This window comes from Hyla sarda, chromosome 3, assembly GCF_029499605.1.
Source record: "Hyla sarda isolate aHylSar1 chromosome 3, aHylSar1.hap1, whole genome shotgun sequence".
NCBI lineage: Eukaryota > Metazoa > Chordata > Amphibia > Anura > Hylidae > Hyla > Hyla sarda.
Window position 1 is genome coordinate 17,454,477 of NC_079191.1, and position 27,500 is coordinate 17,481,976.

Below are 27,500 nucleotides of genomic sequence, written 5' to 3' on the forward strand. Positions count from 1 at the left end.
GGAGTCAATGGGAACCGTACAGACCTGTATGTGCGAACGGTTCCATCCGGTTTTCACCATACGGTTTTTGACTTTGCACAGTTTTTTTTTCTTGGAATTTCAATCAAACAAGTGAAACTTTATTCATAATGGAGTGAAAAGTTAAAAACGTATACGTTTTCTTCTTAAAAAACGGATGCAACCGGACATCATTTTTTAAACCTTCTACGTTTTTTAACTGTATACGGGTTATATTTTGTACACGCGTTTTGATACAGTTTAGTCCGGTTTTGAGGAATCCGTTTTTCATCAAAAACCTGATACGGGAACTGTATTGCAAAAACGTGGTGTGAATGCAGCCTTATCAAAACCTGTCCAGAGGAAAAGTTGCTGAGTTGCCCAAAGCAACCAACCAGATTACTACTTTCATTTTTGACAAGGCCTCTGAAAAATGAAAGAAGCGATCTGACTGGTTGCTATGGGCGACTTGTCAATTTTTTTTTTTTTATCTGCACAAGTTTTGATAAATCTCCCCCTATATTCTTTGAGGTTAAACAAGAGCTTTGCTGTTCCTGTATCTTCTGATAAGGTGCCTTGAAATGACATATATTCATCTATCTATTAAAGGGGTACTCCCATGGAAATTTTTATTTTTATTTATTTTTTTTTTTTAAATCAACTGGTGCCAGAAAGTTAAACAGATTTGTAAATCACTTCTATTAAAAAAATCTTAATCCTTCCAGTACTTTTTAGGGGCTGTATACCAAAGAGAAATCCAAAAAAGAAATGCATTTCCTCTGATGTCATGACCACAATGCTCTCTGCTGACCTCTGCTGTCCATTTTAGGAACTGTCCAGAGCAGCATATGTTTGCTATGGGGATTTTCTCCTGCTCTGGACAGTTCCTAAAATGGACAGCAGAGGTCAGCAGAGAGCATTGTGGTCATGACATCAGAGGAAATGCATTTCTTTTTTGGATTTCTCTTTAGTATACAGCCCCTAAAAAGTACTGAAAGGATTAAGATTTTTTAATAGAAGTGCTTTACAAATCTGTTTTCCACGGGAGTACCCCTTTAAAGAGTGCCTGTCATCAAACCATATTTTATAAACTAACTCAAATCATATTCCCTAACACCCCTCCTGCACTTCAAAAAGCTCTGTATCATACCATTCCCCTTGCTCACATTATGTGAGCTCCCGTCAGGAGAAAGTGGGTGTTCACCCGCAGGCGCGACGTCACTGAAGCCTGTGAGAGCTGTGCCTCACCATGCCCTGCACGCACTTCCTGAGTTTGGTCTCCTGTAAGGCCGGGGAGGAGACCAAACTAACTGTTTGACTTACGGCAGGGAACAGAACAGAGCCACCTAGTGGCAGTTTTTTCAATCACATTAACCCCTTAAGGACGCAGGACGTAAATGTACGTCCTGGTGAGGTGGTACTTAACGCACCAGGACGTACATTTACGTCCTAAGCATAACCGCGGGCATCGGAGCGATGCCCGCGTCATGCGCGGCTGATCCCGGTTGGTGATCGCAGCCAGGGACCCGCCGGCAATGGCCGACGCCCGCGATCTCGCGGGCGTCCGCCATTAACCCCTCAGGTGCCGGGATCAATACAGATCCCGGCATCTGCGGCGGTTCGCGATTTAAATGAACGATCGGATCGCCCGCAGCGCTGCTGCGGGGATCCGATCATTCATAACGCCGCACGGAGGTCCCCTCTCCTTCCTCCGTGCGGCTCCCGGCATCTCCTGCTCTGGTCTGTGATCGAGCAGACCAGAGCAGGAGATGACCGATAATACTGATCTGTTCTATGTCCTATACATAGAACAGATCAGTATTAGCAATCATGGTATTGCTATGAATAGTCCGCTATGGGGACTATTCAAGTGTAAAAAAAAATGTAAAAAAATGTAAAAGTAAAAAAAAAGTGAAAAATCCCCTCCCCCAATAAAAAAGTAAAACGTCCGTTTTTTCCTATTTTACCCCCAAAAAGCGTAAAAAACATTTTTTATAGACATATTTGGTATCGCCGCGTGCCTAAATGTCCGAACTATTAAAATAAAATGTTACTGATCCTGTACGGTGAACGGCGTGAACGAAAAAAAATAAAAAAAGTCCAAAATTCCTACTTTTTAAATACATTTTATAAAAAAAAAAAATTATAAAAAATGTATTAAAAGTTTTTTATATGCAAATGTGGTATCAAAAAAAAGTACAGATCATGGCGCAAAAAATGAGCCCCCATACCGCCGCTTATACGGAAAAATAAAAAAGTGAGAGGTCATCAAAATAAAGGGATTATAAACGTACTAATTTGGTTAAAAAGTTTGTGATTTTTTTTAAGCACAACAGTAATATAAAAGTATATAATAATGGGTATCATTTTAATCGTATTGACCCTCAGAATAAAGAACACATGTCATTTTTACCATAAATTGTACGGCGTGAAAACAAAACCTTCCAAAATTAGCAAAATTGCGTTTTTCGTTTTAATTTCCCCACAAAAATAGTGTTTTTTGGTTGCGCCATACATTTAATGATATAATGAGTGATGTCATTACAAAGGACAACTGGTCGCGCAAAAAACAAGCCCTCATACTAGTCTGTGGATGAAAATATAAAAGAGTTATGATTTTTAGAAGGCGAGGAGGAAAAAATGAAAACGTAAAAATTAAATTGTCTGAGTCCTTAAGGCCAAAATGGGCTGAGTCCTTAAGGGGTTAAAGGAGTACTCTGATGGAAAACTTTATTTTTTTTAAATCAACTGGTGCCAGGAAGTTGCCAGGTGCCAGAGAAGCATATGTTTTCTATGGGGGATTTTCTCCTACTCCGGACAGTTCCTAAAATGGACAGATGTCAGCAGAGAGCACTGTGCTCGTGATGTCAGCAGAGAGCTCTGTGTTCAAAAAAGAAAAGAATTTCCTCTGTAGTATTCATCAGCTAATAAGTACTGGAAGGATTAATATTTTTAAATAGAAGTAATTTACAAATCTCCTAAAACCACTAGAGGGGGAGAGAGCACACCGTGCAGCTGAACATGCAGATATACGATACCGCTGGTATACACTGGCAGCCTCCGGACCCGATAAGTTACAAAGCAGCACCTGCGGGGTGCACACACTAGATGAAGTATCAAATAATACAGTGGAATACAGTGGAGGCCGGAAGAAGGACGTTCCTACGTCCGAAACAGTCGGCGTAGCCTCTGAGCGTCCCTTAACGTCTATGCCGTAGTGATCCCGGACCTTGGGCCTGCAGCTGTTTACCCGCGGTGAGTGCACGCTCTCTCTTTTCCACTGTATTAATTTACAAATCTGTTTAACTTTCTGTCACCAGTTGATTTAAAAAAAATAAAAATAAATAAAGTTTTCCACCGGAGTACCCCTTTAAAAACATATAAAGGTTTAGAATTTTAACAGCAAGTAAATAGCAAAGTGTCTTATAATTACATAAAGAACAGTATAATAAAAGTGTAGTTTGGTGACCGGTCCTCTTTAATTACAGCAGTTTCTGGAAAAGCTAAGTGACAACCAATGCGACCCCCATTGCTACTAATACAAGCAAAGGGATAACAGCAGCACACTGCTAGCGCTAAGCTACCTTATTTTTCGCCGTATAAGACGCACTTTTTCTTCCCCAAAAAGTTGGTGCGTCTTATACGGCGACTACACATTAAAATGGGCGGTCCTTGCGGCCATCAACGGCCGGGACCTGCGGCTAATACAAGACACCACCGATCGCGGTGACGCCCTGTATTAACCCTTCAGACGCGGCGATCAAAGCTGACCGCCACGTCTGAACCGAAAGTGACACTAAGGCTGCATTCACATCTCGTTTTGTACATACGGGTGCCGTATCCGTCTGGGGGAGGGGCAAACCGGGCGCTCCCGTACCCCAGCCCGTGACTCCATTTACTTTAATGAGCCGACCGGAGTCAGACAGCTCAGTTTTGACCCGTATGCAGTTTTGGACCGGACCTAAAACCGTAGTATACTACGGTTTTACTTCTGGTCAGGAAACTGCATACGGGTGAAAACTGAGCTGTTTGACGGGGTACGGGAGCGCCCGGTTTGCCCCTCCCCCAGCCGGATACGGCACCCGTATGTACAAAACGAGATGTTGATGCAGTCTAACCCGGCTGCTCAGTCGGGCTGTTCGGGACCGCCGCGGTGAAATCGCGGCATCTCGAACCGCTTACAGGACACCGGGAGGGACCTTACCTGCCTCCTCGGTGTCTGCTCCGTACCGGGATGCCCTGCATGGCCGGCGCTCTCCTTCGTCGTCATCGTGCGTAGTTAGGTGATGGCGGCGACTGAGAGCGAGGATACCGGGCAGCAGAGACATTTAGGGCAGCAGTAACGGGTCCGGAGCGGCGGGGACACGTGAGTATTACCTTCTATACCAGGGGTCTTCAACCTGCGGACCTCCAGATGTTGCAAAACTACAACTCCCAGCATGCCCGGACAGCCAACGGCTGTCCGGACATGCTGGGAGTTGTAGTTTTGCAACATCTGAAGGTCCGCAGGTTGAAGATCACTGTCCTATACTTTACATTGTATTTGGTTCAGAATCTTTATTTTCTAGATTTTTATGCTTTAAAATTGGGTGCGTCTAAATGACGAAAAATACGGTATATGTGAACTATGACCTGTATTACTTTGCAATACTGCTATGGTGAAAAATAGAGGTTCTTAGCTTACCATTTGGCCAGTGTGTACCATCCCACCAGCAGCGTGTACCTGTATACTTATTTCATACAATAGTTGTGTATTAGGATGTGCCGACCAATTATTCCTTTTTATGTTCCCCATTACTGCTCCCACATTTGTTCTCATCCAGTCTTTTTAGAGACTCGAATGGAAAATCCATCCATAATACATGGAAAGGGTTTTCTCTATGAACAGGATAGGTTATAAGTGTCTCATCTCAATGCTGGGGACGGGGTCCAACCACTGGGACCACCAACAGTCACAAGAAGGGGGTCCAAATACACCTGTTTGAATCAACCACCTACTAACAATAGCCAATAGGAATCCTCATTAGGTCAAATAAGCTGAACGGAGCAAAAATGCACTACCACTCCCTACCACCAGGGGGGGACATGTAGAACCCTGCACGGGACTGTTTTTGTAATCCCGCTCCCGCCGGATTTCTGTCCATTTTTGCCCGCTCCCGCAAGTTGTGTGTTCCACTTCCGCGTGTCCATCCTGCCCAGCTCCCGCAAACATTTTGCCCGTGCGCCGTTTCAGAGGTTTGCGGGACTGTATGTTCTGCGACCCCCCCAGAAGAACCTCATTACCACCTGCAAGTATTTATTTATTATTTTTTTGAGAAGATCCCACTGAAAGAATAAGCACGTTCAATTCTTTCAGCGGAGAGAGAGGAATCGGAATTTTTTTGCGGCAGAAAGACACGCCATGGAAATTTCGCTGTCTGAATGGCGCAGCAGACTCCCATTGAAAACAACAGGACTCTGCTGCAACAGAATTTATGAGCAGAATTTTTCCGCCGGATTCCCAGCAGCTGCTTTTTGCCGGCCCTGGGTGAAGTGTCTCTTCCTGTACACAGATAGGTAGAGAAGTGTCACTTAGGGCCAGTGGGGCAGCGAGCAGTCGCGAGGACCAACCTCTGCAACTACACAACCGGGTATCGGCGGCTTTTTATAAAATTATGATTTCTCTAAAATTCGTGTAAATTTCAGAGTAAATCATAGTATCCCGGGACCCCACGGTTTGGGCAGCAAAATTCAGATGACCGGTTTCCTTAGGGCAAATCTCTTTCCTTAGGGCAGTATATTCCAAACAGTGTGTCTCCTGCTGTTGCAAAACTACAACTCTCAGCATGCCCGGACAGCCGTTGGCTGTCCGGGCATGCTGAGAGTTGTAGTTTTGCAACAGCTGGAGACACTCTGTTTGGAAAACATTGCCTTAGGGCCACTGCAGTCTTCAAAAAAAAAACAATGAAAATCTAAGAAGTCCATTGAGCACAGTTCTGGTCCACTTTTTAACAAAGTTGTTAAAGGGGTACTCCCCTGAAAAACATTTTTCCTTTAAATCCACTGGTGCCAGAAAGTTAAAGAAATTTGTAAATTACTTCTATTTAAAAATCGTAATCCTTCCAGTACTTATCAGCTGCTGAATGTTCCACAGAAAGTTCTTTTCTTTTTGAATTTCCTTTCTATCACGACCACAGTGCTCTCTGCTGACACCTCTGTCCATTTTAGGAACTGTCCAGAGTAGGAGCAAATCCCCATAGCAAACCTCTCCTGCTTCGGACAGTTCCTGACATGGACAGAGGTGTCGGCAGAGAGCACTGTGGTCGTGACAGAAAGAAAAATTCAAAAAGAAAAGAACTTCCTGTGGAACATTCAGCAGCTAATAAGTACTGGAAGGATTAAGATTTTTAAATAGAAGTAATTTACAAATCTGTTTAACTTTCTGGCAGCAGTTGATTTAAAAGAATTTTTTTTTGCAGGGGAGTACCCCTTTAAAGGGGATAGCCAAGGCTAATTTATTCCAAAAACAGTGCCACCCCTGTTCTAGGATTGTGTGTGGCATTACAGCTCTGCTTCATTCTCTTCAATGGAACACAAGCTGCAATACCACAAACAAACTGAGGACAAAGGTGGCGCTGTTTACAGAAGAAGTCAGCTGTGTATTTCCAATCCTGGACAACCCTTTTAGCCAAACATAGACAAGGAATACGAGCATCACGATTAACCCTCTCCTCCCCGACAGCCCCGGTCAGGTCTAGGCCAGTTACCTAGCGTTTTTCATTGGCGTTAATACGACTTGTCCTTCCGTGGAAATATCTACGATGCAGTGCGCCGGAAGGATTCCCATCCCACATAGCTGGATATCCTGCGAGTCGTCCGATCCTATGAGCGTATGATCCTGCGAGAGAGACAAAAGCGGCAATGATGATAATGCGGTCTAATAACCAAGAATTCAACGACATTTTCCTGTCTTATCAATGGATGGAACATTCTGTAACTTGTCATGATAACTGCTTGCTGTAAGTGAATGGAAATATTCTGGTTTTACACACAGAGGCTACAACTGTGTTCACTCTGCGTAATGGTTGGTGAGCATCAGAAGCAGCACAAAACGACTATCCTGATAGAAAGCTACAATGTATCAGCTGTTCAGCTCACAGAGCATTGTCTAGACTGGATACAATTGTATCACTTCTCAGCTGAGAGCAGGACTAGCTATGTACAATGTATCAGTCTGGAGTCCAGGATGTTTAGCTCACAGAGCATTGTCTAGACTGGATACAATTGTATCACTTCTCAGCTGAGAGCAGGACTAGTTATGTACAATGTATCAGTCTGGAGTCCGGGATGTTTAGCTCACAGAGCATTGCCTAGACTGTATACAATTGTATCACTTCTCAGCTGAGAGCAGGACTAGCTATGTACAATGTATCAGTCTGTAGTCCAGGATGTTTAGCTCACAGAGCATTGTCTAGACTGGATACAATTGTATCACTTCTCAGCTGAGAGCAGGACTAGCTATGTACAATGTATCAGTCTGGAGTCCGGGATGTTTAGCTCACAGAGCATTGTCTGGACTGGATACAATTGTATCACTTCTCGGCTGAGGGCAGGACTAGCTATGTACAATGTATCAGTCTGGAGTCCGGGCTGTTCAGCTTACAGAGCATTGTCTGGACCAGTGTTTTCCAAACAGTGTGTCTCCAGCTGTTGCAACACTACAACTCCGGGCATGCTGATAGTTGTAGTTTTGCAACAGCTGGAGATGCCCTGTTTGGAAAACACTGGTCTAGACTGGATACAATTGTATCACTTCTCAGCTGAGAGCAGGACTAGCTATGTAAAATGTATCAGTCTGGAGTCCAGGATGTTTAGCTCACAGAGCATTGTCTAGACTGGATACAATTGTATATACTTCTCAGCTGAGAGCAGGACTAGCTATGTACAATGTATCAGTCTGGAGTCCAGGATGTTTAGCTCACAGAGCATTGTCTAGACTGAATACAATTGTATCACTTCTCAGCTGAGAGCAGGACTAGCTATGTACAATGTATCAGTCTGGAGTCCAGGATGTTTAGCTCACAGAGCATTGTCTAGACTGGATACAAATGTATCACTTCTCAGCTGAGAGCAGGACTAGTTATGTACAAGGTATCAGTCTGGAGTCCAGGATGTTTAGCTCACAGAGCATTGTCTAGACTGGACACAACTTGAACAAACCTTCAGTTGTTAGATGCAAACAAGAAACTTTAAATTCAATAGCAGTAAGCAGAGGATCTCGAACAAGGTGAATAACTAGAACAACAAAGTATATTACAAAGTTGCTAAACTTTTCACTTTTAGGGTACGGTCCCACGTAGCGTATTTGCTGCTCCTGCGTATTCACCGACTTCAATGGGTATGAAATTACGCAGCATTAGGTATGCTACGTGGGACCGTACCCTACCCTTACAGTGATTGGGCTGTAAATACATAATATTAACCCTTACATAACCCCGACTCCCAATCTCTTCCCCCCCCCGGCTACATACTCACATGTTCTCCCCATGATTAAATAGCAGGTCGCCACAGACTTCAGTAGAGGATAACACAGTTCTTGGTGGAGGCTCCAGCCCGGTCACTTGGGCGGTGATCCGCTCTTACACTGTATGTCCCCCTTGGCCCATCACCAAGTACATCCCCCCCCCCCCCCACTCCCCGTCCCCCGCACATTATTCTCTCTCCCAGATAAGACTCGCAGGGCCGGGCCGGATCCCACTTTCCAGGAGGGTTTGATTACGAAGCAGATAGAAAACAACAGACTCTCACACTCGGCGCGATCACCCTCATCCCAGTGTCCCTGACGCAGCACATCGCCGCGCACCATCGCATAAGATTAGGACTTTTTTTTTTTGTTTCCGCTGCAGCTGCAGTTATCCACCTGCGGGAGATGGGGCCGGGGATGAGGGGGGGGGGGTTCCTTGCATGTGACAAAATGACATTGAGAAAATGCAACCTCAGGACAGTGTGAACAGAGGCTTTCTACAGATGCAGCCCCCGGAAGATGACAAGAACGAGAGGGGAGAGAAACGGGTAGCCCCGGACGGGCCCATAGACTTAAAGGGGTACTCCGCTGAAAAACATTTCTCCTTAAATCAACTGGCTCCAGAAAGTTAAACAGATTTGTAAATTACTTCTATTAAAAAATCTTAATCCTTTCAGTACTTATGAGCTTCTAAAGTTTAGGTTGTTCTTTTCTGTCTAAGTGCTCTCTGATGACACCTGTCTCGGGAAACGCCCAGTTTAGAGGAGGTTTGCTATGGGGATTTGCTAAACTGGGCGTTTCCCGAGACAGGTGTCATCAGAGATCACTTAGACGGAAAAGAACAACCTTAACTTCAGAAGCTCATAAGTACTGAAAGGATTAAGATTTTTTAATAGAAGTAATTTACAAATCTGTTTAACTTTCTGGAACCAGTTGATTTATAAAAAAAAAGTTTTTTCCTGGAATATCCCTTTAAACAGATTTGTAAATAACTTCTATTAAAAAATCTTAATCCTTCCACAGGAAGTTCTTTTCTTTTTGAATTTCTTTTCTGTCTGACCACAGTGCTCTCTGCTGACACCTCTTTCCATGTCAGGAACTGTCCGGAGCAGGAGAGGTTTGCTATGGGGATTTGCTCGTACTCTGGACATTTCCTAAAACGGACAGAGGTGTCAGCAGAGAACAGAACAGAAAAAAAAAAAAAAGAAAGAAAACAACTTGTAGAACATACAGCAACTGATAAGTACTGGAAGGGTTAAGATTTACAAATCTGTTTAACTTTCTGGAGCCAGTTGATGATCTAAAAAATGTTTTCCAACGGAGTATCCCTTTTAAATATGAGTGCATCCTGGTCACATGACACAGAGCCAGAAAAAAAAAAAAGAAAGAAAAAGCTGAGAGGTTCGTTTTTCTCATCGGTCGGGGTCGGAACACTCAGACCCCGATGGAGCAAAACTTTTGATATGTCTCTACGACAGTGTTTCCCAACCAGTGTGCCTCCAGCTGTTGCAAAACTACAACTCCCAGCATGCCCGGACAGCCTTCGGCTGTCCGGGCATGCTGGGAGTTGCAGTTTTGCAACAGCTGGAGGCACACTGGTTGGGAAACATTGCTCAAGGCTCCTTTTTCATGATGTGATTTAAGTGGTACCCTGGTGGTCTGTGTATGCAGGATTATTACAATGTGTCAAATGTGACAGATAATCAGATTTATACAAAAATGGGTCTGGGATATCAAAATTAGTTTTAAAACAGGAAGATAAAATAAGGGTAAATACCGCACATTCTGCAAATACTCCACATACCGAAGTGTGACTACTCAAGTGGGATTCCTGAAATATTACTATACAGGAGTGTGCACTGCGCACATACCAAAACATCATCATCTCATATATAGATTATGTATGAACGGTAAATGGAAAGAATTAACATTTTGTTAATAGGGGTAGTATTATAGTAGTTACATTCTTGTATATAGGAGGCAGTATTATAGTAGTTATATTCTTGTATATAGGAGCAGTATTATAGTAGTTATATTCTTGTATATAGGGGCAGTATTATAGTAGTTATATTCTTGTATATAGGAGCAGTATTATAGTAGTTATATTCTTGTATATAGAAGCAGTATTATAGTAGTTACATTCTTGTATATAGGAGGCAGTATTATAGTAGTTATATTCTTGTATATAGGAGCAGTATTATAGTAGTTATATTCTTATATATAGGGGGCAGTATTATAGTAGTTACATTCTTGTATATAGGAGCAGTATTATAGTAGTTATATTCTTATATATAGGGGGCAGTATTATAGTAGTTATATTCTTGTATATAGGAGCAGTATTATAATAGTTATATTCTTGTATATAGGGAGCAGTATTATAGTAGTTATATTCTTGTATATAGGGGCAGTATTATAGTAGTTATATTCTTGTACCTAGGAGCAGTATTTTAGTAGTTATATTTTTGTATATAGGAGCAATATTGTAGTACAGTGGTCCCTCAAGTTAAAATATTAATTGATTCCGCGAGGACCATTGTATGTTGAAACCATCATATGTTGAGTACATAAGTCTATGGAAAACTGGAAATTGGTTCTGGAGCCCCAGAACATCTCTCTATGGAAAACTGGTAATTGGTTCCGGGACGACCATTGTATGTTGAGTGTGTGTAGGTTCATACGATTAAAATGATACCCAACTTCTGTAGGTTTGTTGTTGTTTAACTTCTGTTAAACTTATTGTTTGCATGAAAATCAGCATACTTAAAAATGTCCTTTTCTGACCCCTATAACATTTTTGTTTTCCCGTTTACGGGGATGTATGAGGGCTCATTTTTTGCACCGTGATCTGAAGTTTTTATCGGTACCATTGCTTTGATGGGACTTTTTGATCGCTTTTTATAAATGATTTTAGGGTATACAAAGTGACCAAAAATATGCAATTTTGGACTTGGGTATTTTTTGATGTGTATGCGGTTTAATAAACATTACACAGTATTTTTATAGTTCAGACATTTGGCGATACCACATGTTTATTTTTTATTATGTTTACATATTTTTTATATGGAATTTGGGAAAATGGGGGTGACTTAAGCTTTTAATATGGAAGGGGTGTTTTTTTTAATACTTTTATGAAACTTTTTTTTTTACACTTTATTAGTCCCCTTAGGGGACTTTTAGGAGGAATCATTAGATTTCACATACAGATCAATGGAGTTCCACAGATTGAAATTCCAAGAAAAAAAAACTGTGCAAAGTCAAAAACCGTATGATGCAAACCAGATGGAACCCTACGCACATACGGTTATGTACGGTTCCCATTGACTCCCATATTAAAAAACAAACACAAAAAAACGTATACGGTTTAACCCCTTAAGGACTCAGGGTTTTTCAGTTTTTGCATTTTCATTTTTTCCTCATCACCTTCTAAATATCATAACGCTTTCAATTTTGCACCTAAAATACCATATTATGGTTTATTTTTTGCGCCACCAATTCTATTTTGCAGTGACAGTCATTTTACCAAAATATCCACAGCGAAATGGAAAAAAAATCTATTGTGCGACAAAATTGAAGAAAAAATGCCATTTTGAAAATTTTGGGGCTTCCGTTTCTAAGCAGTAAATTTTTCGGTAAAAATGACACCTTATCTTTATTCTGTAGGTCCATACGGTTAAAATGATCCCCTACTTATATAGGTTTGATTTTCTCGTACTTCTAAAAAAAAAAATCATAACTACATGCAGGAAAATTTATACTTTTAAAATTGTCATCTTCTGAACCCTATAACTTTATTGTTCCGCGTATGTGCCGGTATGAGGGCTCCATTTTTGCGCCGGTACCGTTTTTATATTGATCTGACTTTTTGATCGCTTTTCATTCATTTTTTCATGATATAAAAAAAGTGACCAAATATACGCCATTGACCGTGCGGTTTAATTAACAATATATTTTTATAGTTCGGACATTTCCACACGCGGCGATACCACATGTTTATTTTTATTTACACCGGTTTTTTTTTAAATGGTGGTGGTGGTGGGGGGGGGGTGATTCAAACTTTTATTAGGGAAGGGGTTAAATTATCTTTATTAACTTTTTTTCACACTTTTTTTTTGCAGTGTAAAAGCTATTACACTGCACACACTGATCTGCTACACAGATCATTGCTGTGCATTGACGCGGCAAAGATCAGTGTTATTGGGAGTCGATTGCTCAAGCCTGGATTTCAGGCTTGGAGCAATCAATCGCCAATCAGATGCAACGGAGGTAGGTAAGGGGACCTCAGCTTGCGTTCTAGCTTATCAGGACATTGCGATTTCACCGCCATGGTCCCACGATTTCACAGCCATCAGCCCAACTGAGCTGCAGGGAAGCTTTCACTTTCATTTTAGATGCGGCGATCAACTTTAAACGCTGCGTATAAAGGGTTAATAGTGCGTGGCACAACGATCGGTGCCACACACTATTAGCCCAGGGTCCCGGCTTTCATTAGCCGCCATGACCGACCCGGCATTAAGTGGGGTCACGGCGTTATAAACCGGGACCGGGCGCAGGGCGTACAGGTACGCCCTGCGTCCTTAAGAGCTTAATACGGTTTTTCAACTTGACCAAAAACCGTAGTAGGCTACAGTTTTGGGTACGGGAAAAAAAAACTGACAAAACCGTAGAAGATGCAAAACGGATGCAGCCAGTTGCATCGTTTGGCACACGGTTTTCAATGGAGAGTCAATGCATACGGTATTCAACATGGTTCCATACGGTTTTCACATTGAAACTATATATACGGGAACTGTATTGCAGAAACGTGGTGTGAATGCAGCCTTTCTGGTGTTCTATTTGGTGGTGATTTACCACTAGGATGAAGAATGTGAGTGGGGCTTAGCAACTGCATATTAAAAGGGGTTAAGCAGGAATAAAAAAAACAGAGCTAATTTCTTTCAAAAACCGCTCCCTGTCTGTCTCTACTTTGGCAGTGGTATTACAATTTGGCTTCATTCACTGAGCTGCAGAACCACACCCAACCTGGAGAAAGATGGGGAGCGATTCTTGAAAGAAATTAGCTCTGTTTTTCTATTCCTGGATAACCCCCTTTAAAAAGGGCACTCCGGTTTAAAATATATTTATATTTTTTTTATTTCACCTGGTGCCATAAAGATAAACAGATTTGTAAATGACTTCTATTAAAAAATCTTTACCCTTCCAGTACTTTTTAGCAGCTGTATGCTACAGAGGAATTGCTTTTCTTTTTGAATTTCTTTTTTGTCTTGTCCACAGTGCTCTCTGCTGACACCTGATGCCCATATCAGGAACTGTCCAGAGCAGGAGAAAATCCCCATTACAAACCTAAGCTGCTCTGGACAGTTTCTGACACGGACAGAGGTGTCAGCAGAGAGCACTGTGGACAAGACAAAAAAAGAAATTCAAAAAGAAAAGAATTTCCTCTGTAGCGTACAGCTGCTAAAAAGTACTGGAAGAGTAAAGATATTTTTTAATAGAAGCAATTTACAAATTCGATTAATTTTATGGCACCTGTCGATTTAAAAAATAAAATAAAAATGTTTTCCACCAGAGTACCCCTTTAATTCTTATAGATTTACAATGAGATGACCTAAAAGCTCCTGTAGGTAGAATGTGGAGGGAGCCTTATATCTTTGTCTATATAGTGCAGTGTTTTCCAACCAGAGTGCCTCACGCTGTTGCAAAACTACAAATCCCAGCATGCCCGGACAGCCGAAGGCATGCTGGGAGTTGTAGTTTTGCAACAGCTGGAGGCCCCCTAGTTGGGAAACACTGATATAGTGTATAGTTCAGTAGCTGAAAGATGTAATCTACACACATAGGATAGGGCAGGTATATCCGGTACAGGAGAATTCATGAACCATGAGCTCCCAAGGGGACACCACATACCAGTGATTTTTTTATTTATTTTTTGTTAATAAAGTTTTAAAACATCTCACCTTAAGATAATACACCAGAAGTTCGTTGAGGGCAGGGTCTGCATTTAAATTAACTAAGAAACATTTATTATCTCCGACTTTAATCCCGGAGGATTGCAAGGAGATCCCGAGACTTTCCAGCTGCTTCTGACGCTCCTGTAATGGAAGAAAAAAAATAATAAAACATAATGAAATGTAAACACACATACAAGTGCGGGGGAGAAGCAGGACGGCAACGCCCGGTGGAAAAATGACCTAACCCTCTGGTGTGTGTGTTAGCGTAAGGCCCCATTCTTATCACGGCCAGCAGGTGGCGCTGTGCAGTCACTGAACTTGGTAGAAGCAGCAGTGGTAAGAAAGATAAACTACTGTAGAAGAGAAACTGTGTGTTTGCCCTTAGCAAGTAGTCAGATCCTCATTCCAAGCTAAGCAAACAAAACTTTGAAATATGATTGGTTGTTTTATGCCAGTGTTTCCCAACCAGGGTGCCTCCAGATGTTGCAAAACTACAACTCCCAGCATGCCCGGACAGCCTTTGGCTGTCCGGGTATGCTGGGAGTTGTAGTTTTGCAACATCTGAAGGCACCCTGGTTGGGAAACACTGTTTTAAAGGGGTAGCCCGGTGGAAAACTTATTTTTTTTAAATCAACGGGTGCCAGAAAGTTAAACAGATTTGTAAATGACTTCTATTAAAAAATCTTAATTCTTTCAGTACTTATTAGCTGCTGAATACTACAGATTAAAGTCTCTGCTGATTCTCTGCTGACATCATGACCACAGTGCTCTCTGCTGACATCTCTGTCCATTTTAAGAACTGTCCAGAGTAGGAGAAAATCCCCATAGCAAACATATGCTGCTCTGGACAGTTCCTAAAATGGACAGAGATGTCAGCAGAGAGCACTGTGCTCGTGATGTCAGCAGAGAATTTCCTCTGTAGTATTCAGCAGCTAATAAGTACTGGAAGGATTAAGATTTTTTTTAATAGAAGTAATTTACAAATCTGTTTAAGGGCTGGGTTCACATCACGTTTTCTCCCATACGGGAGCGCATACGGCAGGGGGGAGCGCATACGGCAGGGGGGAGCTAAAACCTCGCACTCCCTTATGCCTTTCTATGCGCTCCCGTATGTAATTCATTTCAATGAGATGGCCGGAGTGAAACGTTCGGTCCGGTCGGCTCAATTTTGCGCTTTTACAATTGGACCTATAACAGTGGTTGACCACAGTTTTAGGTCCGGGGAAAAAGCTCATACAGCGCAAAAATGAGCCGACCGGACCGGCTCATTGAAATGAATTACATACGGGAGCGCATACGAAGGCATACAGGAGCGCAAGGTTTTAGCTCCCCCCTGCTGTATGCGCTCCCATATGGGAGAAAACGTAATGTGAACCCAGCCTGACTGACACCAGTTGATTTAAAAAAATAAATAATAAAATAAAAAAGTTTTCCACCGGAGTACCCCTTTAAGCAAATTAAGTGACAACTTGTGTGGGTTATGTTTGCTATCATTAATTATTCATTTGATAACCAATAAATGAATGACTGGTGCGGCCAAACCACCAGTACCACCATGGACTCGGATGTTACCACCCTCCACTAAATTGTCAGTTAAGGATGGTTCCTTGACTGCATTCTCTAAGGCTGGGTTCACACCACGTTTTTCAAATACGGTTACCGTTTACGGTTTTCCGCTAAAAAAACGTATGGCAAAAACCGTATGCAACCGTATACAACCGTATGACTCCAAATTAAAACGTATACAGTTTTTCCCCGTACGGTTCTATCCGTTTGCATCAGTTTTTGCCAACAGTTTTTATTATAGTTCTATTGAAATTCCAATCTGCGCATGTGTCAACTCCAAAAACTAATTAGAAAAACCGTGTGCAACCGTATTCTGAAATTCTGTGAACGGTTCTCATAGACAACAATGTTAAAAGAACCGCATACGGTTCGCATACGGTTTTCCAACCGGAGGCAAAAACGTGGTCGACAGCGTTTTTGCCTACGGTTGAAAAATCGGCAAAACCGTATCCGGGGCAAAACGAATGCAACCGTACACAACATTTGGAATACGGTTTACAATGCATTCTTTAGGCATACGGTTTCGGATATGGTCGTATACGTTTTTTTGTGGAAAACCGTGTACGGTTACCGTATTTGAAAAACGTGGTGTGAACTCAGCCTAAGTCAGCCCTATACAACCAATACTTTACCCACCACAGCCGGATGTTTGACCCCTAAAGGTCCATTCACACTATTTATTTTCCAAACGGAGTTCCACTGTAGCAGCCTCCTATTGTTTCCAGTGAGATTCTGCTGCATTATTCACACTATGGAATTTATGTGGCGGACATTCTGCCGTGAAATTTACGGACCCCGGGCTTAGGGTGCGTTCACACGCTCTTTGTTTTGGCGGGATTTCCGCTGCGTGTTTGAAAGGGTGCGGGCTCAACTCAGCTGTCCGCAGCAGATTTTCCATGGAGGAATTTACGCTGCAGAAAATCCGCCGCAAGCCCCATTGAAGTCAGTAGGGACTGCGGCGGATTTTCTGCAGCGTAAATTCCGCCGCGGACAATCTGCTATCGACAGCCGAGAAGAGCCCGCCCCTTTCAAATACGCAGCGGAAAACCCGCAAAAACAAAGAGCGTGTCAACGCACCCTTAAAGAACAAACATTTATTCTTTTCACGGAATCTGCTCAGAAATGCATTGCCGTCTATGGAGATGTAGCATTTCAGAGCAGTTCTAGCTAGGGATCGACCGATTATCGGTATGGCCGATATTATCGGCCGATAATCACGATTTTGGGCATTATCGGTATCGGCAATTACCTTGCCGATAATGCCCCGTCCCCACCGCACCGACCATCCCCCCCCCCCCCCCCCGAACCCGCCGCACCGCGACCGCCCCCCCAACCCACCGCACCCCCCACCGTAGTGCTGGGCGGTATACCGGTATGAACCGGATACCGTTTTTTTTTTCCCACAGTATGGATTTTAGCCCATACTGCTATACCGGTCATGCCCCTCCCCCACCCTCCGAGTCAATAAAAAAAATTTAACTTACCCGTAATGGGGGTGGTCGGGGCCATCCATCCTTCCTGTAGTGTCCGGCGGCATTCTGGGTGGAGGGTGAACCGGTCCGGGCAGTCCTTCATCTCCGGGGGTCATCTTCTCCACTCCGGGCAGGCTCCGGCCTAGTACGCTGCATAGACGCCGCTACGCCGTGACGTCAGGTGCGTCGCTGCGCACGGGCGTCACTGCGCAGCGGCGTCTATGCTGCGTTACTAGGCCGGAGCCTGCCCGGAGTGGAGAAGAGGACCCCCGGAGAAGAAGGACAGCCCGGACCGGTTCACCCTCCACCCGGAATGCCGCCGGACACTACAGGAAGGATGGATGAACCGGACCACCCTGACAGGCAGGGGGAGAGAAGCGGGTGGTGGCGGCGGCGGCCTATGGCACCGCAAAAGCCACTCCAGTGCATTGATTTAAAGCGCCCGCTTTAAATCAATGATCTGCAGCGGTGTCGCGGGGGGATAAATAGCCGATAACTTATACCGGAATATCGGTATAAGTTATCGGCTATCGGCCCTAACCTCCACCGATTATCGGTATCGGCCCTAAAAAAACGATATCGGTCAATCCGTAGTTCTAGCTTCCCGGTGGAGATTCTGGAGTGTGAATGGGCCCTAAGGGGGAGATTTATCAAAACCTGTGCAGAGGAAAAGTTGCCCAGTTGCCCATAGCAACCAATCAGATCACTTCTTTCATTTTCAAAAAGGCCTCTGTGAAATGAAAGTAGCGATCTGATTGGTTGCTTTGGGCAACTGGGCAACTTTTCCTCTGGACAGGTTTTGATAAATCTCCCTCTAAGCGTCAAGGAAACAATCTGAAAGGACATTCATTCCTGGGATAAGCTGGGTCCCTGAGATCAAAATGATCTGACAACGTACGCAAGCGACATGCTAGAACAAAAACCCTTTGTTACATCTATTACCTGTTTTCTTTAAAGGGGTACTCTGGTGGAAAACATTTTTTTTTTTTTTATCAACTGGTGCCAGAAAGTTAAACAGATTTGTAAATTATTTCTATTTAAAAATCCTTCCAGTACTTATCAGCTGCTGTATACTACAGAGGAAGTTCTTTTCTTTTTGAATTTCCTTTCACAACTTCCTCTGGGGCATACAGCAGCAGATAAGTACCGAGAGGATTAAGATTTTAAAATAGAAGTAATTTACAAATCTGTTTAACTTTCTGGCACCAGTTGATTTAAATGTATTTTTCCACCGGAGTACCCCTTTAAAGAGGTTACACCAAGATTAAAAGTTATTCGGCATGCACCGGATTGCATCCTTACCGATCACAATAACAGAGCAGCAGTGCACATGCTTGGCCATTACTCCATTCGTTTTCTATAGCAGTGGTCTTCAACCTGCCGACCTCCAGATGTTGCAAAGCTACAACTCCCAGCATGCCCGGACAGCCGTTGGCTGTCCGGGCATGCTGGGAGTTGTAGCTTTGCAACATCTGGAGGTCCGCAGGTTGGAGACCACTGTTCTATAGTATTCCGAACATTCGGTACTCCGTAGAGTTCAGAAGTCCCATAGAGAATGAATGGAGAGGTGGTCGAGCATACACACTGGGTGATAACTGACCTCCGTTCTAGTGATCAGTGGGGGTCCCAGCAGTCAGACCCCCACCAATCAGCTCGATATCTCCTTCTTTATAACTTTTAACCTTGGGATAACCATTAAACATCCTGGCAGGCATAACACTTGGTAGGTTGACAGTGGTTTCCCCAGGTCCCATACGAAAGCATATTTAGTAGGAGAAGGGGATAAGCTGCCACCAATTACCTCTAGGTCCAGGTGCTCAAACTGCGGACCTGCAGCTGTTGCAAAACTACAACTCCCAGCATGCAGGGAGTTGTAGTTTTGCAACAGTCGGAGGTCCACAGTTTGAAGACCACTGTCTTAAAGAGTATCTCTCCTGATCTGGTTAAATGTTATAATCCTCCCAGTTCACTGCCGTATCATGATAAAAAAAAAACCTGCCTTTATTTTTTTATTATTTTTTAGTTTTCTACCTTGATATTGCTCTGTATTTTCTGCTTAGTCAGATTCACAGACTGGGAAGGGGCGTTCCCCAGCAGACGTGACATCATCTGAAGCCATACAGGGGAGAACTTCCTCCCTCACTCTGCCACACACAGCCCATAGCAGTTCAGTGTGAGATGAGCTATGATTGGATAAAACTGCACACACCCCTCAGCACTCCAGACTTTATTTCCTGGTTTTGGACTGTCCAAAGTCTGTGCAAGAGATTGGGGGAAATGTGCTCTGTACAAGTAGGGAGACACCTAGTGGCAGCTTTTTAAACACAAATTAAACATAGAAAACTTCATTTTTTTTAAAACAAAGTACATTAGAAAGATTTTTTATTTACCATAATGAGTGCAAAAGCAATGACAGCTCCTATTTAGTAGGGATCGACCGATTATCGGTTGGGCCGATATTATCGGCCAATATTCACGATTTTGGATGTTATCGGCAATTACCTTGCCGATAATCCAATAATGCCCCGCCCCCCGTACCGCACCCCTCACCGAACCGCCCCGGCCAGAGACCGCCGCCGCTGCCCCATTTCCTCCCCCATCCCCGGTTTTATAATTACCTGTTCCCGGGGTCTGCACTACTTCTGGCTTCTGCGGCGTCCTGTGTTACGCTGTGCGCTGCGCAATGAAGAGTGACGTCCTCAAAGCGACGTCACCGTCAATGCACACAGTGACAGCTCAGGAGGACGCCACAGGATCCAGAAGTAGCGTGGACCCCGGGAACAGGTAATTCTAAAACCGGGGATGGAGGAGGCAATGGGGCAGCGGCGGTCTCGGGGGGGGGCGCTGATCGCGGTGGGGGGGGGGGGGGGGGGGGGTTTGAGGTGATCGTGGCGCGGTGGTGGTGGGGTGTCGGTGCGGTGGGGGCGGTGGCCTGGGCGGGGGGTGGGGCGTTGCTTGTGATAGGACTCAGGAGGACCTCTGGACAGGCAGGGGGAGAGAAGCGGGTGGCGGCAGCGGTCTCTGGCACCACAAAAGCCGCTGCAGTTCATTGATTTAAAGCACCCGCCGGGGGGGGGGGTTTCAGTCATTCAGTTAACATTGAAATCTGCAGGAGAAAATCCTGCGCATCAAATCTGCACAGAATACTGTACATGTGAATAGACCCTTAAGGTCTATATTAGATTCAGGTAAGCAGAAATTTAGAGAAATCTAGTGACCTCCGGTGCATCTAACCTGAGCAACTTCCTCCGTTTTCCGCAGCTTCTCCTCCCATGTAACAGTCATTTCTTGGATGAGCTTCTCAGACTCCTGTAACCGTTCCTTCAGCTCCGGAGCCTTCATGGACTGGAGAAAAAGAAGAGGGAAAACAAGTATGAAAATAAAATTGCAAGGCTGACATGTTTCGGAACTCTAGGCCATGGATTGAGCATACAGTGGAGGTATACAAGACCTTATGGGGGAATGGAGGGGTGAGGATGGGGACCTCCTGTGACTATGAAGTCTGTGTTCTCAGTATAGAGAAAATTGGGAGGATGGATGTTTAAGGGGTACTCGGGTGGAAACTTTTTTTTTTTTTTTAAATCAACTGGTGCCAGAAAGTTAAACAGATTTGTAAATTACTTCTATTAAAAAATCTTAATCCTTCCAGTACTTATTAGCTGCTGAATACTACAGAGGAAATTAATTTCTTTTTGGAACACAGTGCTCTCTGCTGACACCTCTGTCCGTGTCAGGAATTGTCCAGAGCAGCATAGGTTTGCAATGGGGATTTTCTCCTGCTCTGGACAATTCCTGACACGGACAGAGGTGTCAGCAGAGAGCACTGTGGACAAGACATAAAAGAAACTCAAAAAGAAAAAAAAAAAAAAAAAAAAAAGAATTTCCTCTGTAGCATACAGCTGCTAAAAGGTACTGGAAGGGTAAAGATTTTTTTTAAATAGAAGTCATTTACAAATCTGTTTAACTTTCTGGCACCAGTTGATTTAAAATAAATAAATAAATAAATGTTTTCCACCAGAGTACCCCTTTAAAATGGACTCTCTACTCCAGTGTTTCCCAACCAGGGTGCCTCCAGGTGTTGCAAAACTACAACTCCCATCATACCCGGACAGCCGAAGGCTGTCCGGGTATGATGGGAGTTGTAGTTTTGCAACAGCTGGAGGCACCCTGGTTGGAAAAGACTGCACTATATTGTCAAAGATATAAGGCTCCCTCCACATTCCAAATACAGGAGCTTTTCAAACACTACTCAATTGGACCCAATAAAGTGTGTGCCTGTGTGTGTGTGGGGGGGTGGGGGTTACCCATTCCTAAAAAAAAACAAAAAAAAAAACTTGGATTTACAGATCTATAAGCATTGAGAAGACCCCAACATACTCCGGATCTGAGGGGCCCCAGATCAGGACAAGATAGGTAAATAAAAATGTTTCCAGTCAGTGCCAGCAAGCAGAGAAGTAGCTGAACAGTTCAATTCACATTGACTGAGCTACTAAAAACAGCCTGACAGAGATTCCGATGGAGATATAAAGAGAGCCGTAGTGACAGAGCCCCATCGTAGTGCTTGCCTGGTGTCCCTGACTTCCTGGCACTGGCCGTCCCGGGTGAGGTCCCGGACATCCTCACTGATCATCATGTTATCACTGCACATTGTCCGCGCTGCTGCCGGCTGACAAAAATAAACCACCATGAAGGCAATGACACCACATGACCAAAGGGACAATGATCCACTCGTAAAGTTTCGGTATTTCTTTCTCTCATTTGTGCGCAATGTACGATTCATTCATTTCTTATTTATATCTGTTAGGGTAGGTTCACACCACGTTTTTGCAATACAGTTTTTTTTTTTATCAGGTTTTTGATTTAAAAAAAAATCGGATTCCTCAAAAACGGACTAAACTGTATCAAAAGGTGTGTACAAAGTTTTATATGTATACGTTTTGAAAAATGACATCCGGTTGCATCCGATTTTTTTAAAGAAAAAAACGTATACATTTTGAACTTTTCACTCCAGTATGAATAAAGTTTCACTTGTTTGATTGAAATTCCAAGAAAAAAAAAAACTGTGCAAAGTTAAAAACCGTATGGTAAAAACTGGATGGAACCGTATGCACATACAGGTCTGTACGGTTCCCATTGACTCCCATGTTTAAAAAAAAAAAAAACGTATACGCTTCAATACGGTTTTTCACCAGGACCAAAAACCGTGGTAGGCCACGGTTTTCTGTCCAGAAAAAAATAAAAATAAAAAAAGGAAAAAACCATGTGGTTCGAAAAACAGAGACAACCGTATACAATATGGTGCATACGGTTTTGAATGGAAAGTCTATGGACACTGTTTGCTGTACGGTTGCATACATATAAAAAAAAAAAAAGAAACGGATCCAAAAACTGTATAGAAAAATCGTGGTGTGAACCCACCCTTACTGGGAAAACTGGGTGATCATTAAAGGCGTACTGCAGCCATAGACATTTATCCCCTATCTGCAGAATAGGGGATAAGTGTCAGATCACGAGGGGTCCGACTGCTTGGACCCCTCGCGATCTCCTGTACAGGGACCCGGCATTGTCGTGGCTCTGCGCGGCTAATGCGCGTGTCACCAAACTCACGGAGGTTGACAACACCCCCCTCCACACAGCTCTATGGGAGAGGCGGGAATGAACGAACACTGCATCTCCGCCTCTCTCATAGAGATACATGGAGGGGGCGTGTCGGCCAGGGTGTCACGTTGCAGCCGACACACCTCCTGCATGGGAGAGCTGCGGCAGAACCAGGGCGCTGTACAGGAGATCGCAGGGCTTACCAGCGTTCAGATGCGCCGCGATCAGACACTTATTCCTATCCTGTAGATAGGGGATAAGTGTCTATGACTACGGATTTCCTTCAATCTCTTAAAGGGGTACTCTGGCCCTAAGACATCTTATCTTATCTAAAGGATAGGGGATAAGATGTCTGACCAATCTTGCATTACGCACCCACCTCTTTGAGCTGCACGCCGCGCTGCCAGCTCACATACTGCCGGATGCTGAAGAATTGTGGCGTCACCCCCCGCTCCCGCTATGCAAGTCTATGGGAGGGGGCGTGACGCCCCCTCCCATAGACTTGCATAGCGGGGGCGGAGATGTGATGTCACACGGGGGCGGAGTCGTGACGTCACGATACTCCCGCCCCGTGGTCGGCACCCGGCAGTTTGTGAGCTGGCAGCGCGGCACGCAGCTCAAAGAGGTGGGTGCCGAGTGCAAGATTGCGGGGGTCCCCAGCGGTCAGACATCTTATCCCCCATCCTTTGGATAGGGGATAAGATGTCTTAGCACTGGAGTACCCCTTTAATAAATGGATATTACAGCTTTTAAAAACATATCTCCTATCCACAGGATAGGGGATAAGGGTCTGATTGCGGGGGTCCAACTGCTGGATGCCCAGGTGAACTCCAGAACAGTGCCCCGGCTCTCCCCTCTGAACGCTCAGGTCCCCACATTCTCAGATGTACTTTTCTAGGCAGCGACGGCCCGATCAGTCAATCATTGGCTGCAGCGGCTTTCACTGACGAGACAAGTACGTCTAAAAAGGTGGAGGCCGGGGCATTCAGCGGAAAGAGTCAGGCCGTGTTCTGGAGATTGCAGGAAGCCCCAGAGAAGACCCCCACACTCAGACCCCCCCCCCCCCCCCATCTTGTTATTAGGAGGAGGAGGGGGGGGGGGGGGAGTTTTAATAGATTGATAACCCTTTCAATGCCACACAATGTACTACAATGCATGGATCAGCACTAAACCAGCTCCATACATGGCAGGTGCATTATACAGTTGGCTGGGATCTGAGGTGGTATTACTAATCCCGGCCATTTAACCTTCTAGACGCCACATAAACCCACACCAGGACTGCAGCCTCCGTCATGTGATCATGGGTCTCGATTGTGTTTTCAGTGCAGGCAAGGGTTAATGAAGCCCTCTCAGCTGACCATGATTGTACTTTTATTACATGCAGCCAGAGACGAAAAAACAGAAGTATTGCGGCGTATTGCGCGAGCATTCATAAATTTAAGGTTCCCTAGAAGGATTACAAATGCAATAAAAAAAAGTTATAAATCAAAATAAAAAAAACCAATATAAAAAAATTCTAAATTGCTCACTTTTACATTCATCATTTTATATTTATATAACATTTACATTAATTAATAATATTCCAATTACTGTGTTCTTGGTCACAGATGGAAAAATAAGTAAACGATTTAGGGGTCAGAATATAGCAATGCAAAAAAATATAAAAATAAAATAATATATATATATATATATATATATATATATATATAAAATTAACATTTTTATAAGCAATAAATGATAATAAAAACTTTAATTTTCCTATCCCCCTTCCCCTAAAAAAATAAAAATAAAAAAAAATTGCTGCTGAATTGCTTTTTGGTTCTATTGCACCCCGCAAAACATTGCAATACATTAAAAGGTTAAATGAAGAGTGTACAACTTGTCTTGCAAAAAAAACATAGGCCCAAGTTTGCTCTGTTGATTGGAAAGCAAAAGTAAAAAAAAATTAAATAAATAAAATAAAACAAACAGATTCAACACAGGAAGGGGTTAACCTTAAATAAAATACGCAGACGATTCTTGGATAATTTACTCACTCTCTGCCCTCTAGAGGGCGCTGCAGCCTCACACTATGTATTGCATACATAAGCCCTATGTATAAAATGCGGAAGCTGTAGAGCCTGGGACTTTCTACTGTAATAACTTACACAAAGCATAAACCCCCTAATTTAAAAAAAATTTTTTAAAAACCCAGAGCTACACAGAGAAGTACAGATCAGTTCTGTAAGACGTGGGGCTGACCTCGGCCTGTGTCAGCTGATCCCTCAGCTTCTCCACCTCCTCTCGCAGCTCCCGGATGATGCGGGCGTTGGGGTCTTCATTCACCACGGCGTGATTGACTATGTTTTTGGCCCGATCGGCGTACCGTAGCGTAGAAAGGGTCTCGTCGTAGTTGTCAGCTGCAGGACTGACCGTCGCCACCATGGCGGTCTTGCTGTTACCGCCCAGACTGTCCTGGAATCGGGAACCAAAGAATGTGAGGACACAAGATACAACCAGTAAATAGATCCTGGCGGTCATTGGGGGTCGCTGGTATAGTGAACACTCCATATGATCACACGCTTACCTTCAGCAGCCATGTTAATACAGAGTCCCGATACGGAACAAACTTATTTTTATTCTTGCCAGCCCCTTGGTCTGCCAGCGCAGAGATGACCAGCCCCAGGGTAGTGAGGGACCTAAACAAGAGAAAAACCCAATAGGAAACGGTTCTGTAAGTGGTCCCTGAATATTTATTTATTTTATTTAAAGGGTACCTCTCATCAAATAAACTTTTGATATATTTTAGATTAATGAATGTTGAATAACTTTCCAATAGCATGTTAATGAAAAATATGCTTCTTTCTATTGCATTTTTCCCGATCAGTCCTGTCAGCAAGCATTTCTGACTCATGCTGGAGTCCTAAACACTCAGAGCTGCCAGCCTGCTTTGTTCACAGCCAAACAGACTGTGAACAAAGCAGGCTGGCAGCTCTGAGTGTTCTCCTTTGTGAACAAAGCAGACTGGCAGCTCGTAGTGTTTAGGACTCCAGCATGAGTCTGAAATGCTTGCTGCCAGGACTGGTAGGGAGACCCCTAGTGGTCATTTCTTCAAAGTGGAAAATTAAATAGAAAGAAGCATATTTTTAATAACATGCAATTGTAAAGTTATTCTGCATACATTAATCTATAATATATCAAAAGTTTTTTTGATGAGAGGTACCCTTTAAATCAATTTATTGTACTGACACATTGCAATCTTCATCAAAGTTACAGTGTAGTCCTAGCTGCAGTGTTCTGCAAACTGTGGCCCACCAGACGTTGCAAAACTACAACTCCAACATCATGATAAACCACCCCCTGCCTTTATGCTTATTATTTTTTTTAGTTTTCACATTGTTCTGATTCACAGACTGGGAAGGGGGCTTTCCCCAGCAGGCGTGACATCATCTGAAGCCATACAGGGGTGAACTTCCTCCCTCACTCTGCTACACACAGCCCAGAGCAGTTCAGTGTGAGATGAGCTATAATTGGCTAAGGCTGCACCCCCAGTACAAAGTCTGTGCAAGAGATGGGGGAAAATGTGCTCTGGAAAAATAGGGAGACCCCTAGTGGCAGCTTTTTTAAAACACAAATAAAACATAGAATACTTTTTTTTTTTTTTTTTTTTTTGAAACAAAGAACATTAGAAATATTTTTTATTTACCATAAGGAGTACAATAGTAAGAATTCGTTTTAATGAAAGAGCCCATTTAACACTCCCATTCTCTCGCTGTCATGAACCAGGGAGATCAGGAATAACATTTCCATTTGTTCCACCATATATTGCATTATGGCTGGACAAAGACACATTGACTAAAACTAGGGACTATAAGCAGCAAGAGTCGCAGCAGCATCTGTAGGTGATCTCCAGAATAGCTCTTCAGTACATGGCGCGGATCCTGGGCATTGTGTGTTAGCACGCTAGGCGGGAGATTACATGTGTGAAGTGGGCGCTGATTACACGCTTACCCCTGAATAGAGAACACTTCACATAATCATCCCCCCCCCGGGCGACAGGTGCCCGCACACTCACTTGTTGATGTTGCTCCCTTCTTTCAGACGCTCCCCGGCTGCTCCAGTCTTTGTGGCTCTCTCGCTCCCGGCTAAATCCACCAGGCTGAGCTTACTCACCTTCTCACCTGAGGTCTGGAAATAAAAACAGACAATAGGAGATAAATTAGCGGAAATGCCGCATCGTAAATTATGAACATGAAGATACAGACCTGAACCATTACAGTATCTATGGAGAAATTTAAATAAAATAAAAAATTAAAGCAATTTTTTTTAAAAGGGGTACTCCGTGCCAGACATCTTATCTCCTATCCAAAGGATAGGGGATAAAGATGTCTCATTGCGAGGGACCCGCCGCGATCTCCCGCAGCACCCTGCATTCTA

At 43.6% G+C, this 27,500-nt stretch overlaps 1 protein-coding gene across 3 annotated transcripts in view; it reads right to left on the reverse strand.

The window, feature by feature from the left end:
* The window catches only part of KIF13B (kinesin family member 13B), a 235,107-nt gene that overhangs the window by 119,908 nt on the left and 87,699 nt on the right, over positions 1-27,500 (reverse strand). For all 3 annotated transcript variants that reach the window (XR_008890892.1, XM_056563817.1, XM_056563818.1), the window contains exons 9-14: positions 27,139-27,251; positions 25,651-25,762; positions 25,326-25,538; positions 20,721-20,831; positions 14,455-14,589; positions 6,744-6,874 (exon numbers count right to left, since the gene is read on the reverse strand). Coding sequence is in view for 2 of the 3 variants with exons in the window: in XM_056563817.1 (XP_056419792.1) it covers positions 6,744-6,874; positions 14,455-14,589; positions 20,721-20,831; positions 25,326-25,538; positions 25,651-25,762; positions 27,139-27,251 (815 nt within the window). In the remaining variant the exon portion in view is untranslated. The remainder of the gene's footprint in view (positions 1-6,743; positions 6,875-14,454; positions 14,590-20,720; positions 20,832-25,325; positions 25,539-25,650; positions 25,763-27,138; positions 27,252-27,500) is intronic.